The sequence below is a fragment of the Periplaneta americana genome, chromosome 6, assembly GCF_040183065.1.
Source record: "Periplaneta americana isolate PAMFEO1 chromosome 6, P.americana_PAMFEO1_priV1, whole genome shotgun sequence".
Lineage (NCBI taxonomy): Eukaryota > Metazoa > Arthropoda > Insecta > Blattodea > Blattidae > Periplaneta > Periplaneta americana.
This window is the reverse complement of record NC_091122.1, coordinates 118,475,039-118,490,791: the sequence shown is the minus strand read 5'-3', so window position 1 is coordinate 118,490,791 and position 15,753 is coordinate 118,475,039. Positions and strand designations below refer to the sequence as shown.

Below are 15,753 nucleotides of genomic sequence, written 5' to 3'. Positions count from 1 at the left end.
TAAAGACCTAACATTCTAAAGGTGCTAAGTACCAAAAACAAGTTTCTGAGACACAGATTAAAATACACTGCGAAATGCATGTTGAGATACCTCCAACACCGTCTTTTGGGGCATGAATGAGTCACTTACTGTGAGCTATGACAAAGATAATTTAGTATGATATTCTTATATGTATGTTCCTTCCTTAGATTGAATTAAATAAAATTTGAAAAATTGGCACTTAGCACCTTTAGAAAGTTAGGTCTTCAATTATGTCTGTGTAAGTGGTGATACCCCATTATCCTAAATTCATGACAGACTTTAAGTTTCTTTTCATAAGTCTTTGTTTTCTTTTCCGTCAGTCACAAAATATGTTTTACAGTAATTTTAGTATTGCTTTTCGTGTTGGAATTGAATTGCCAGGAAATTTACGTCTAAATGTTTGTCTTGTTCTGTCACACAACTTTCTCTACTTGATGTATGTACATCTTCATTGAGACAATGCAGTGAATATCTCACCATTGCACAACAGTATTGTACTGTCTAATGAAATCTCACTCATGACTGCAAAACAAAACTATCCTCTCCGATGAAATCTCTCATAATTGACTGCAGATGGGAAGAGCACAGTGATTTCCTGGAGGGGAATGCCAGTGATTTCATGGGGATCGGGCCACTGAAGGGCTGAAAAATGTTTTGGGACTTCTAAACTGCCCACTCCATATAAGCAATTAGCAGTACGGTACTTCTATTAATTCAAGGCAATTTTAAGATGAGAAGATACTGTATATCTGGACAATGTTAATTTCATGACGTTTGGGTGCATGTTACAAAATGTTTTTACAATCTTTATCTTGAAGGTAAGAAAAAAGAATTTGAAAAAAAAAAAAAAAATCATAACTCGACTAGGCTTTCTCCAGATGTAGAAGTTTCTTATTTAAAATGAAACGTATGGGAGAAAAATCGTTGTGAAAATCCGTATCACTTGGTGAGCTTTCCTTGTGAGTTTCAGTCTGGTTCAGGTTCAACCAAACAGAAAAACATTCGTCACATCATTTGAAGAGTTAGAAAATATTATCATGAAATTTACTGTAAATAATAATTGTAGGTCTAATTAAATAATTATAATATTTAATTTGTACTAGTTATTTTAGCCTTTCATTTGATGTAATCCCCCTTTTAAGGAAAACCCCTTACTTACTTACTTACTTACGACTTTCAAGGAACCCAGAGGTTCATTGCTGCTCTCACATAAGCCCGCCATCGAGCCCTATACTGAGCAAGGTTAATCCAGTCTCTACAATCATATCCCACCTCCCTCAAATCCATTTTAATATTATCCTCCCATCTACGTCTCGACCTCCCCAAAGGTCATTTCCCCTCCGGCCTCCCAACTAACACTCTATATGCATTTCTGGATTCGCCCATACGTGCTACATGCCCTGCCCATCTCATACGCCTGGATTTAATATTCCCAATTATGTCAGGTGAAGAACACAATGCGTGCAGTTCCGCATTATGTAACTTTCTCGATTTTTCTGCAACTTCATCCCTCATAGTTCCAAATATTTTTCTAAGCACCTTATTCTCAAAAACCAGTAACCTCCATTCCTCTCTCAAAGTGAGAGTCAAAATTTCACAACCAAACAGAACAACCAGTAATATAACTGTTTTACAAATTCTAATTTTCAGCTTTTTTGAGAGCAGACTGGATGACAAAAGCTTCTTAACAGAATAATAAGCATTTCTCATACAAGGAAAACACCAATTAAAAAAAAAAAAATAAATAAAAAAAAAATAAATAAATAAAATCCCAGAGATTCGTTAAAAAGGAATTATACTGTAATTCTAAAATAAAAATTTGTTTTGAGATACAGTAACTATTTCCATGTTAGGCTAAGAACTTATCAATATCTCAATGCCTATTTAGAAATTGTAGTATGTTGAAATAATAACAGTGTATCTACAACAACTATCATAATTGTTGCACGTTTCCATGACTGTGTATCAGAAATATATTTGTGAAATTAAACTTAAAAGGAAGAACAGAAGGATAAAAAGGTGCAACAGAATTGAAAATATAATAAATTACAATAAGAAATCTGACAGGAGATTTATTTGAAGATCAAGAGAGCAGTGACAAGGGTTGATGCACAGACGTTGCAGGAAATTAACCCCTGAATTATATATATATAGACAGGTATAAAAATATACATGTAATTATCACAACGAAGTTAAAAATTAACCAAATATTTTGTACCATATACATGTATTTTTTTTTTTCCATTCGTTTACAAGAAATAATGTTCCTTAACAGAATTTCAGTCCCCACTGGGAGGTGGCAACTTTTTATCTGGGAAACATTTTCATCTGATGTTGATATGAAAGTGAACAAGATACTATAAATGACTATTTTGCAATTGGAAAATGAGTTCAGTATTAAAAAAAATATATATTGCATTAACACTGTTAGCAAGACTTTTATCACAATGTGAAACGAAATGCTCTGACTGACATTTCAGTTAAACGTAAGATATAACTGCGACATCATAGGCTCTTCCTGAGGTATTCAAACAATAACAAGAACGCTATTCAAAAATGTCAAAATTATTTAACGCAACTTCATAAATATGTGGACTGGGGTTCAGTCTGACCAATATGATCGCAACACTTTGATATTATGTAGGTTTTTTCATTTCCTTGAAGACACATTGTCCATTAATTGTGTCAGAATTACTTCACTTAAATGAAAATAAAAAATATATATACAGCCAGCACATTTATTCAAATGATACACTTTCCTCATTCACACAGCACACTGTTGTCACATTTAGTGTAAAAAAATTAGTATGCATATAAGAGTGGTCGAGAAATTCAAACAGCTGTAGGCTGTTACATTTCTGCATATTGCCTAGTTTACACATTTCTGCGACTTAAAGCTTTCATTGTGCTGAACTTGATGTGTAACTCTCAAATATTTGAACCATGTCATAAAGAAAAAGTCTATAGCAGTCAGCGCATTTCTTGACGTTTCAGTCACTATCACTTCACAGGATAAGTTACAGACTACAATGTTTACAGTTCTACTATAGAATTTCTCGCACTCTGCTAAGTCTGTCTAAAACAGAAAGCATTATATTCTATATATACAGATATCATTCTTTGTGACGAGAAATATGGACACAAATATTACGCAAAACTTTCATTTTAATTGTGGGATAGTAAAATGATATATTAGAGCATCTCATAAAAACATGGAGCTGGATTGTCCATATTTTTTAACTTCAGTACTAGGAGGCGATGTGTTTAACATCATATTTAGGCTAGCTTTTATCATAGAAAAGACCTGTAGAACCTGTGAATTGAATTGGATAGATTGAAATGTTAATAATAAATATTTCTAAGGCAACATGTAATTATGAAATGACAGACTTTTAGAAGTTTCAATATTGTTTTATATAAGAGCTCATATTTTAAGCAGACTGCATAATGCCGATGTTGTTTTAGTGCTCTGGGATTTTGGTAATTTATTTTGCTGGACTGGAAGAACATTAATTGAACCACGTCCTACCAGTCCGTACTCTGTTGTTGTTCTACCAACAGACCCAAGTGGCTACCAATCCAGACAAAGTAACAAACTAAGTCTTTTCCTTGACTTATATATACACTTTCATTTTTAGCACAAAATATTTGTTCTTTTGTTTCTATTGTGTACGCTCTTGAAAGGTTTTCATTCTTCCTCTTGCAAAAAGTAATTCCAGGTTTAATTTCATGATTTGTAATTCTTCAAATTCAAGTCGAGTAAAATTTTATGTTGACCAAGCTTTCTATCTACATGAATACTGTAACAGAACGTCAGACAATTTCAGAAGGATTTAGGTGCTTTTTAACCATTAAGGCCAACTGCCAAGAGCTGTTTCGAGAAATGTAATACATGTTAGAAGATTTCAGATAAAAAAAAAGTATTTGATCTTTCATTCTAGTATGGAAATGACTTCTTGACCCTTATGATATGGAGCAAGAATTACACATCATATTCTAATCTGACTTCCTAATAAATAAAAAGAGACTCTATAACATAAATAACCCAACACTTAAAATGCTGACGAATGCATAAAACTACGAAGATTTATATATTTGCAACATATATTTTCATTTTGAAGTATTTGATTAGACTTTCAAATACAATATTAATATCTGCTGTCAAAAATAAGACAGTGTTGAATGCCTCAAATTAAGATAATTTCAAGACAGTTTCTTCACTCCAATGTCCATACGCCCAAAATTTTCGTACATTAAGTATAGTAAAATTTGTTAAAAATGTACGATATACAAAAACATAATTTATGCAGCCAGTCTACTTTTGTTATTGCAATGTCATAGAACAAATCTTACTATACAAGTTACACCAAAGAACAGCATCAGTTTACATCACATAAATGTCACACACGTACTGCAAATTGCACAAGAGAGATGAACAATTTTTGTGAAGGCAACTTATGTTCATTCGTATGGTCATTTCCAATAAATGACCTGTAGTTAAGAAGGCTCAAAGACCCACATGTGACAAACAATGTCAATTCCAACAAGTTAATTGAAATCTGCTCTGTTTTAGCCCAGATTAACATGATTATTTACAATCTCAGAGTGGAAATGACATGCTTGCTAGTGAGAGATCAATACTAAGAACGCATCAGGCACCCACATCAGGGTTTATGATCCATCATTCGTTGCTCTGATTCTGCTGCTGTTGCTGCTGCTCTTGTTCCTTTGAGATGGATTCCAGATGCGTCAGTGTTCTCAGTGCCTCTGTGCGTTGGTGTGGAGCTAGATGCTGCACAATTTCCACTACTGCATCCAGTGCTACGTCTGGGCACTCCTAAAAAAACACGAACATGCAAGCTAAAGTTGCAGACATTCTTTTCTTCTTATTATTCTTCTTTCTACTTATATGCCTATGGCTTGTTACTACAATTTAGGTCTTCACAGAGACTCAATGTACCGGAGTACATAATCCATGCAGAAATTCTGCGTCATCAGATATGATGAAGAATGAGTGGAATGCAGAAAAATTCTCTCCGGCACCAGGATTTGAACCCGGGTTTTCAGCTCTATGTGCTGACGCTCTATCCACTAAGCCACACCGGATTCCCATTCCAATGTTGGACAGAATCCTCTCAGTTTAAGTTCCACCTCTTAGGTTCCCTCTAGTGGCCAACCCTCATGCACTGCGTCACAGATGTATGACAGTGGCACAATGTACACACAGTGTGCAGAGGTGCACTCATTATGAGTGACAAACGGCCAGGATCCGATGGAATAAGCGCTGTCTTAAATGACTAAGTGATTATTTTTCACATATATATTACGATGTACCGGAGTACATATGATATTTCCATGTATAAATTCTGCGTCATCATATGACCTCTGCACACTGTGTGTACATTGTCCCACTGTCACACATCTGTGATGCAGTGCATGATGATTGGCCACTACAGGGAACCTAAGAGGTGGAACTTAAACTGAGAGGATTCTGTCTGGCATCGGAATGGGAATCCGGTGTGGCTTAGTGGATAGAGCGTCAGCACGTAGAGTTGAAACCCAGGGTTCAAATCCCAGTGCCAGAGAGAATTTTTCTCCATTCCACTCATTCTTCATCATTTCCTTCCAATGTTTGAAGAGCCTTTCTAGGTACCTCCTCTCTGCAGTAAATTATATAAAATATTTTTACTAGCCTATTTTTCGGCAGACTGTCTACATAGGCATCCCATTCTCGTCTTCGTACTTTCATCCATTTGGAAACTTGATTCATACAAAAATTCTTGAGAGTCCTTTCTTGATTAGATTATGACAACACAAGATATTGTTCGGTTATGTGAATTATTTTGCAAATTGCGTATAGTAACTTCTGTAATTTGTGAGTGTAAAGAAGACGGAAAATTCTTAAAAAAAACCATCGCATGTTCATCAATTCTGCTTCAAACTTAGTAAAATTTTCGAATGGTTTTAGAGATCCAAAAGCTATGTAACTACCATCGAGGATCTCAGTATTCTGCACAAGCAAGAAGAAAAACCAGTACCATCTGGTTCAATTATGTCCGATAAAAAAAAAAATATCTCTATAAAGACATGGAGATTACTCGCTATGAAATCTCTGAGAAAATGAGAAGAGAGAACACAGAGGAATGTAAATCTGGAAACTGGTTGTTTCACCACGACAATGCTTCTGCTTATTGTGTACTGTCTGTAAGTGATTTGTGACTAACATTCAACACGTACTTTCCGCGTGTGTTTCCAGAACTGCTTATGGAGGTGGTGCAATTGCTGAATGTAGTGTATGTATAATCTCTGAAGAAGACCATTTTAAAATGGAGAGATGGAGAAAAAATACCACGAACATTTTTTATTAACCCTCATACTGTGTAACAGGCAAAAGAATGAATTTGCAGTCTAAGGTAAGAGGGAAGCTTTTTTTTTTTTTTTTTATTCTCTTAACAGGAAAATTATATCACCATACTGTCGAATAATTTCATCATAAACTACTTTACTTCAACTCGCCAGAATTTAAACTTGCATCTCAAATTTGCTCTAGTTATCTAAATGGTCTGCCATCAAATAGAAAATCACTAATATTTCTGGAAGTATAAGGTTCGAAAAACTGAAATCCACGTTGTTAATACAATTTCTTTTCTATATTTACAATGTCACAATGAAAAATCTGAACATTCAACGTATAAAATTGTCTCCTCCTAGCTTAAATAATACTTACTCAGGAGTTCAAAAAAAGTCATTTTTATGTCCTTTCAATTACGTAAATGTCCATAAAAGATATAATTTAAGATAATGATCCATTATATGTATTTTTCAGTATATAATCTTCTTACTGGTTCTGGAATATTTGGAACAACCGACTAGGGAAGAGAGGAAGGGAGCATCTGCATTGAAGATGGTGGGAAATGCAGTGGGGAAAAGTGGACATTAGCCGGAGACCGTACGTGATGAAACACATGCGAAAGAACTAATCATACATCGTACATAGTGCTATAGAAGAGAAAATTGTATGTAAATCGAGAAATGTTATACTAAACAGTGTATAGAAAGTGATATCGAAGGTCATAATGTTAGTAATAGTTCGTATTATATAGGGTGTAAGTGAAATAACCTTGCAGATTGAAAGGGACTCTGAAATTAATAGAAAACCTATATTACATCTTGTAATTGCATGCACGGTTAATTAGAAAATTAAGTTTGAAGTTTCAGCAATCTAGCAACATCATTACTAATACACTCTTCTCTCGTGATACAGATGTAAGAGGTCAATGAACTCGGTGTGTTTCGCTAGATGAGATGTTCTCTGGTGCTGTGTTGCAATCAACTAGCACTGTGCAGTGGTTTGAAGTTAGAGGTTTTACAAATTAAATTTACACGAAAACCATCCACACGATTGAAATATGTCACACGGATAAATTATTCTTTATTAGTTTCCCTATCGATATGGACAAAAATCACGATCCTATTCACAATAGTTACCGGATAAAAGGTTGTTACACATTTGGGAAAAAACTTTTTTTTCTAAAAAAAAAAAAAAAACCTATGAACTTTCCACTAATATGATATTATAGTTTCTTGTTACATACAACATGAGCTATTCGCTCTGAAAATCTGCAAGGCTATTTCTCTTCCATCATGTATAAATCAGTAAATTCATAGCCAATGTTAATAGGGTAAAAGTGGAAAAACATTAGACAACACCTTTTATGGATGGGCTCACCATGGGAGATCAAAGGAACCACGTACTTGGAATAAGAGGCCATTGCCCAATAAGGATCTACTGGCTGTCTCGTGTCTGATATAATGTAAATAGATAGGGAGGGAAGGGGAAAGGGACTGAGAGAGGGAGGGAGGGGAAGAGAGGAGAAGAGAGAGAAAAAGAGAAAGAGAGAGAACAGAGAGAGCTCTAGAAAATGGAAGAAAGATATAAGGGTATGGGTATAGACAAGGAGAAACTAGTAAGTATAATATTCTTTACAGTTTGCTGATATGATCAGTCAATTGTAGCACAAGATTATGTTGATATAGAGTATACAACCTGAAAACTTTTACAAGAATATGGTAAATGGGATTTGCTTGTTAATATGGACGAAATAAATTGCATGTCAATAGGAAGTTAAGATTTGACTTTGGAAGATGGCATGGCTTCAATTAAACGGGTCTAGGAATTTTCGTAACAAACTTATCATCAACGTAATGAATTGTCACAGTTTATTTCGGCAGAACTTTTCGTCACCCAAGGACGAATACGTCACAGTACCAGTACCAGATTAGTCACATGAATATACATTTTTCGCCATTTAAAGTTTTGATATATTTTGTAAGCAAGAATTTCCAGAAGACAGAAATGTTTTGCGATACTATAAAAATAAAAATCATGCAAGTGTTTTCAGATACTATAAGAATAAAAACCGTAGAAATGTTTTGTGATGATATAAAAATAAAAATCGTGAAAACTTTTTTTTCTACAATATAAAAATAAAAACCATGGAAACGTTTCGTGATAATAAAAAAATAAAAACCATGGAAACTTTTTGTGATAATATGAAAACAGAATGCATAGAAACGTTCTAAAATAATAAAATAATATAAACCATGGAAACATTTGTGATAATATGAAAATAAAAACCATGGAAATGTTTTGAGATACAAAAATAAAAACCATGGAAACTTTTTGTGATAATATGAAAATAAAAAGCATGGAAACGTTCTGAAATAATAAAATAATAAAAACCATGGAAACGTTTGTGATAATATGAAAATAAAAACCATTGAAATGTTTTGAGATATAAAAATAAAAACCGTGAAAACATTTTGAGATAATATAAAAATAAAAAAAAACATGGGAACGTTTTCAGATACTATAATATAAAAACCATCAACATGTTTTGTGATATTATAAAAAGAAAAACTATGGAAACGTTTTGAGATACTGGTACTATATAATTTTTTGTGATACTATAAAAATAAAAACCATGGAAATATTTTGTGACAATATAAAAATAAAAACCATGGAAACGTTTTGAGATACTATAAGAATAAAAACTACGGAAATTTGTTTGTGATATTATGAAAGTAAAAACTGTAACAACATTTTGCGATAATATACAATTAAAAACCATGAAAACATTTTGTGATGATATAAAAATAAAAACCATGGAGTCATTTTGCGATACTATAAATATAAAAAATGTGGGAACAATTTGAGACACTATAAAAACTATGGAAGTGGTATGTGATACCGATACTACAAAAATAAAAACCATGAAAAAGTTATGTGATACTGGTACTATAAAAATAAAAACCATGGAAATATTTCGTGATAATATAAAAATAAGAACCACGGAGATGTTTTGAGATACTATAAAAATAAAACCATGCAAAAGTTTTGCCATACTTTAAAAACGGAATCATAGAAATGTTTTGGGATAAAAATAAAACCATGGAAATATTTTCCGAAACTATAAAAACAAAACCATAGAAATGTTTTGCAATATTATAAAAATAAAAACCATTGAATTTTTTTGCGATGATATAAAAACCACAGAAATGATTTGCTATACTATAAAAATTAAAACCATGGAAAGGTTTTGAGATACTCTAAAAATAAAACCATGCAAATGTTTTGCGAAATGTCTGAAAATAAAAACTACGGAAATCCTTTTACAAAATTTTAAAAATAAAAATAGAAATGTTATGAATGAATGTTGCGTGACAGACAATTCTGTGACAGAAGTGCATTATGTGGCCCACAGTCCTGTTATGAAAATGTAATGCATTACGAATCAGACACGAGACGAGTAATTTGTGATGAATGATCCGGAACCTCAATTACATAGTGAAGAATACAAATATTTCGATGTTAAAATTACAAGCAATGGAAAGCAGGAGAATGAAATTAATCAAAGAATAAAATTGGGAAGATAGCTATAGTTGCTCTAAATGATATCCTCTGGGACAAATGCATTACTAGAGAAACTAAATTTATCATATTTAGCACAATACAATAGTTCGAAGTAAAATTAGGCTACATACTTACTTAAGTGTTCGCGTAGGCTTCCGCGGCTGGTGTACATGGTTTGTGGATAAGTTTCAGGGCCTCTACCGCGTTGTCTTGGTGTTGGTGGCTGACGTTTCGAAGATGACCACAACACAGCGCTCGAAACGTCAGCCACCAACACCAAGACAACGCGGTAGAAGCCCTGAAGCTTATCCACAAACTACATACTTACTTACTTACAAATGGCTTTTAAGGAACCTGCAGGTTCATTGCCGCCCTCACATAAGCCCGCCATCGGTCCCTATCCTGTGCAAGATTAATCCACTCTCTATCATCATATCCTACCTCCCTCAAATCCATTTTAATATTATCCTCCCACATACGTCTCGGCTTTTTTCCTGTGGTCGTGCTAGAGAATCAATCCCATTCCGAGGCTTATTGTATGGATTCGTAACAAGCTGTAATTTTTACGGTGATGGGTTGTTAGCAGCTACCCTCCATATCTGGAGGTTGTCTCCACTATCCGCAACCTGAGGATGTGCCATGCTGTGTTGATAGTGACCCACAATACATGAAAAATTAGGCTACATATGGATAAAAAAATTTGGAATTTGGAGGCAGAAAGTCGTGCACAATTAAATGGCAACATAGATGGATTTTTGGAGGAATTCAGCAAAATTCAGTTACTGTACTCGAGAATAAATGAAAGTGTAAAATTCCATAATAGATTACATTAATCAAAAACAACTTCAATGGTTCTACGGACATGATAAGAGAATGTCAGAAGAAAGGTTGCCCAAAACAACTTTAGAATAGAACCAAACCTGTCTTTGGACAGTTGCCTAAACAACCACCTAGAAAAATGAAAAGAAGGCCATGTCTTACGTGGACATACGACATTTAACAATAAAAAAAAAAGAAGAAGAAGAAGAAGAAGAAGAAGGGGTAGAAAAAAGGACACGGGAATGACAGACAGGAATGGTGACAACAGATTAAGAATTGAAAGAATGAGTTTTTGGGCACCAGAAGAAGTTTGATACATTGTAAACCCAGAAATATAAAGGTAATGGAACATACCTCGAGACTAGATTTTATCTGCTGGATTATGGCGTCCTTCTTCACACATCGAAGGTTATTTGCTACCACAGACTGAGTCTTGCCCTCTTCTGAAAGTTGTTGAAGCAGCCAACTCACTACTTCCTCGTTGTTCTCCCACTGATATGCCTGTAGGTCACATAATCCATTCTCGTTAGAAAATCAGAAGGTAATCATTTTGTAACAATGTATACACAATACAAGAACGTCAGAAAGTAAGGTTATAATTGCAATATGCGCAGGCATGGCAGCTACTTCACGAATAGGCCATTTTGTTGGTTGCCAACTGTGTGTGTATAAGTGCAATTTGGTTTGTTGAAGCAACAACTTTTTACATTCATCTATTATGCTGGTTGTAGAATTGTTATATGTTATAAATACAAATTAGCTTTTTCCTCAATTCAATGGCAGGTACTGTATTGCTTATCCTGAGCCAAGTGTCTCCTTATATGGTATGAGTAACACACCGATATTACAGATCATTTTGTTATCTCAGACAATGTCTACAGTGCACAACAATGTTGATTAATGGAGAGATGTTGAATGTGACCGAGAAAATCGTACGATCTCGCAAAAAACTGCCCAAACATAATAAATTCTACTGAAACTGCAGCAATTTAAATCCAGGTCTTATTCATGGGAAGCTGAAACAATAGCTATTTGGTAAATGGTTTATCATGTTCATTGTGTTGCAAACAAAAAACTATTTTTCTTCCATTACTGAATATATAGTCAGAATTATGTGGTGCAAGAAGGATAAATATTTAGAAATCTGTATTTCCGTATTATAAAATGCTACTTTCATTACCCACGCTGGGGATCAAACCATAGACTACTTGAGCAAGAACTGCATAAGCTATTTGTATAGCCAACATGGCGGACTGAAGGAATTTTCTCCAGTTTTATTTCGGTTTACTTCAGTTCTTATTCTACAAATACCTGTATAGAACTAATAGATTTTGTAATAAAAAATCATAACTGTAAGTACAATATTAAATGTGTCTAGTGCTGACTGCTATGGCACTAAAATCGTCCTCCAGTGGCTTAAGGAGGGATAGCTGGTGATCAACAAGATCTCCCAACTAGGTCCAGTGGACCTGTCGACCAACAGCAGGTGTGGTCCTCCAGACATTCTGGGGGTTGTGTGTGAATGAAGTAGCCACCAAAACGTTAAAATATGGTGTTCACTTAAATCGGCTACAACTTGCCATTTAACCACTCCAATACCTTTGAAAAATATTGGAGTGCAAGAGGTCAAATGACTTTATTGTCAAATACCTGGCATTAGAAAACAACATATTATATGTGACTGAAATTTTTGGGCCATGGAACAGCTTATAAGAGTTGGTATAGTTGTTAAATCTCAGAAGACTGAAATGCGGGAGATATTTTATGTAACAATATAGATTTTATTATATAAATATATATTACTTTCCTCTAGGTGCTCCAGTTCCCCTGTGGCATCCCAACAAATCTCCATTATCATATCATCTCATCTCATCGTTGGACCAGCCTCTTATAATGCAACCTGGTCAATTGGTGTACGCAACTGACTTCATATTGGATGAATGACGAAGAGTCGAGTACCCGCCATTGGACAAAAAAAATATATATATATATATATATATATATATATATATATATATACCAGGTAGTACAGAAGAATATATTCTGGGTCTAAGGAAGACAAAAACTGCCACATTTTCATGATAGACATATAATCCGAAATGTTATCCTATGGCTAAAACTGAAAGCAACACCTCATGAAATTCCACTACACAAAAATAAAATGGAAAGCTTTCTCACATTATACACAATCACAATCTCACATTCTTGTTTTATATTCCATCATTCTACTGATATGTCATAAAAGCTGCAACAAATATTGGCCACAAACACTGACGCCAAAATGGTGCATAGCTGTTATGCTTGCATTTGATGCTGGTAGCTGCCATTTCCAACAACTCCCGTGATATATAAACAGAACTATGAATTGCAAAGAAATAATGCACTGAACTTACAAAAATACGAGTATTTCAGTTGAACTCAAGTCGTTCCTGCAATAACTCCTATGTGCAAAATATAAAACTTTTCAGTAGAAAGAAAAAAACACATTATTCATTCTATGGCAGTGGTACAAAGGAGATTGTGAATTCTTACATTTTCGACAGGAAGAAATATAATTACATATAGGAGATTTTATTATTTGCTGTATCACTATTTAAGTTATTTAATAGAGCAAAAATCTGAAAATCGATAAATATGTCACATAGGAGTTATTGTAGGAACAATGACGATTTGTTTAATTTCATCAGGTTAGTCTCATAAGGTGCTGCCCTCAGTCAAAAAACGACTTTTTAAGCTGTATGTACTGTATATAATAAAATGTATTCTCTGTATCAGTTTATTTATTGGTTATTTAATGGCGCCACATCAACTCCGAGGTTATACAGATATAAGTTAATCATGGTATATGGGTTTCCTTTTCTCATTCTCAGACCAATAACATTTTTATAAATGATGGAGCAAGACCCTTAATCACTTTATGCACAAAATGCTTTTAATTGATATTTTTAAAAGTATAGGCTGAACAGCAGAATGTTCAGCTAATAACACTCTATTTTGAAAATAAGAGATAATTTTAAGAAATTAAGAAATACAGATCTCTTGATGAAACTGATTACAAAAATTTGAAGAAAGGTCTGACTATCCATTTTCCTTGCAATTTAATAAAAGTCTTACCACTGTGGTTCCTTTGTCCTCTACGAACCACCTCGTCAGCATGGCCTCGGCCTGCCCCATTCCGAGATTTGGCTGGATGTTCAGCATCTGGGTTTTCACTTGGTTCTCCAACAGTAACCTTCTTAACCTCCAGTAAAGTATTCGCCGTGAATTCCTCCATGGTACCACATCCTGAAAATTATAAAGCTCATTCATGAATAATAATTGTTGTGAAAGCATTTTTTTACATTATTGCAATTAATTCTATGGTACAAGAAATACAGAATGCATTCTTATATTGTGCCAGAACACATGATAATTTTGACACCTTGAAATAATAAGCAGAGAAAGATAAAATTTAAATGCAGTTCTGTACATTAAGGCATTTCTTTCTGGACACTTCTGCTCTTGGCTACAGAAATGTTAAGACACTAACATATGTAAACTTATAAACATATAATAAGGGGGAAGAGCTCAGTTCTTGTTAAATGAGAATACTGATTGGAAAAATTAGTGTTGTCTTCCTAGCAATTAATAAAACATCATAATACATATAAACTATACAACAGAATATGATGATGATGATCATAATAATAATAATAATAATAATAATAATAATAATAATAATAATCCATGGCGCTATAGCCCTTTGCAGGGCCAAGACCAACCAGTGGTTGCTAGCCTCACGTTCACATGCCGAAGCAGAGGTGGACGATCATCCAACCAGAATGGAGGTATCGCGTGGTTAGCACGATGATCCCCCCCAGCCATTAAAGCTGGTTTGCGAAATCGGATTTTTGCTACCTATCGTAGCTCCTCAAGTGCATCACAATGCTGGGTGGGCACTGATCCCATACACAGGCCGAAATTTCATGAGAAAATTTCTTCCCCCAAGAGGACTCGGACCAGCGCGCATTCCGTAACGCGAGTCCTAGACGAGATGACTTAGACTGCGATGCCACATCATGAGACAAAAATAATAATAATAATAATCCATGGCACTATAGCCCTTTGCAGGGCCAAGACTGACCAGCGGCTGCTGGCCTCACGTCCACATGCCGAAGCAGAGGTGGACGATCATCCAACCAGAATGGAGGTATCATGTGGTTAGCACTATGATCCTCCCCAGCCGTTATAGCTGGTTTGCGAAACCGGATTTTTGCTACCTATTGTAGCTCAAGTGCATCACAATGCTGGGTGGGCACCGATCCCATTCACTGGCCGAAATTTCATGAGAAAATTTCTTCCCCTATGAGGACTCAAACCAGTGCATTCTGTCACGTGAGTCCTAGGCGGGATGCCTTAGACTGCGACGCCATGGCGCAGGACAACAACAATAATAATAATAATAATAATAATAATAATCAGGGAAAGGATTTATATGTAAATACATATTTACTTATAAAGCTAATATAATTTATATTTTGCATTATCTTTATGTTTCACAATGTGTAGGGTTGAAAAATCCTACTTTTATTTTCCATATTTTTCCATATTTTAGAGTTTAGTACATATTTTCGTTAATTTCCATATATTTTCCATATTTCATATAAAACAGTCCATATTATATTAGGTTTAACAATAAAACAAAACAAAATTCCATTAACTTTTAAAAATACATTTCAACAATAGAGATTTAAACACATGTTCAGTAATCCCTTTAACATCAGAGTTATTTGAAAATTAGCAGTCCTATCAACAATGGGAAAGTAAGTTACAAAACTGTATTAATTTAATTTAAAATTTTTAACAGACTTCAGTTGTGCAGCTCAACAGTTAAATGCCAGTCAGAGTACACATAGGTTCAGTTTTGTAAATCATACTATAAAGACGGTAAATATGCCAAAAGTACGTCATTCAGTCAATTTAAAATCAAAACTAACAAGTTACATTTCAGAATTTAAAGA

The 15,753-nt window shown here is 34.3% G+C and overlaps 1 protein-coding gene across 8 annotated transcripts in view; it reads right to left on the bottom strand.

The window, feature by feature from the left end:
- Positions 1 to 2,077: 2,077 nt before the first annotated feature.
- ACC (acetyl-CoA carboxylase) overlaps positions 2,078 to 15,753 on the bottom strand; it is a 230,243-nt gene continuing 216,567 nt past the window's right edge. For all 8 annotated transcript variants that reach the window (XM_069828828.1, XM_069828829.1, XM_069828826.1 and 5 more), the window contains 3 exons: positions 13,868 to 14,038; positions 11,108 to 11,254; positions 2,078 to 4,858 (listed from right to left, as the gene is read on the bottom strand). In XM_069828828.1, coding sequence (XP_069684929.1) covers positions 4,703 to 4,858; positions 11,108 to 11,254; positions 13,868 to 14,038 — 474 coding nt within the window. In that variant the 3' untranslated portion in view covers positions 2,078 to 4,702. The remainder of the gene's footprint in view (positions 4,859 to 11,107; positions 11,255 to 13,867; positions 14,039 to 15,753) is intronic.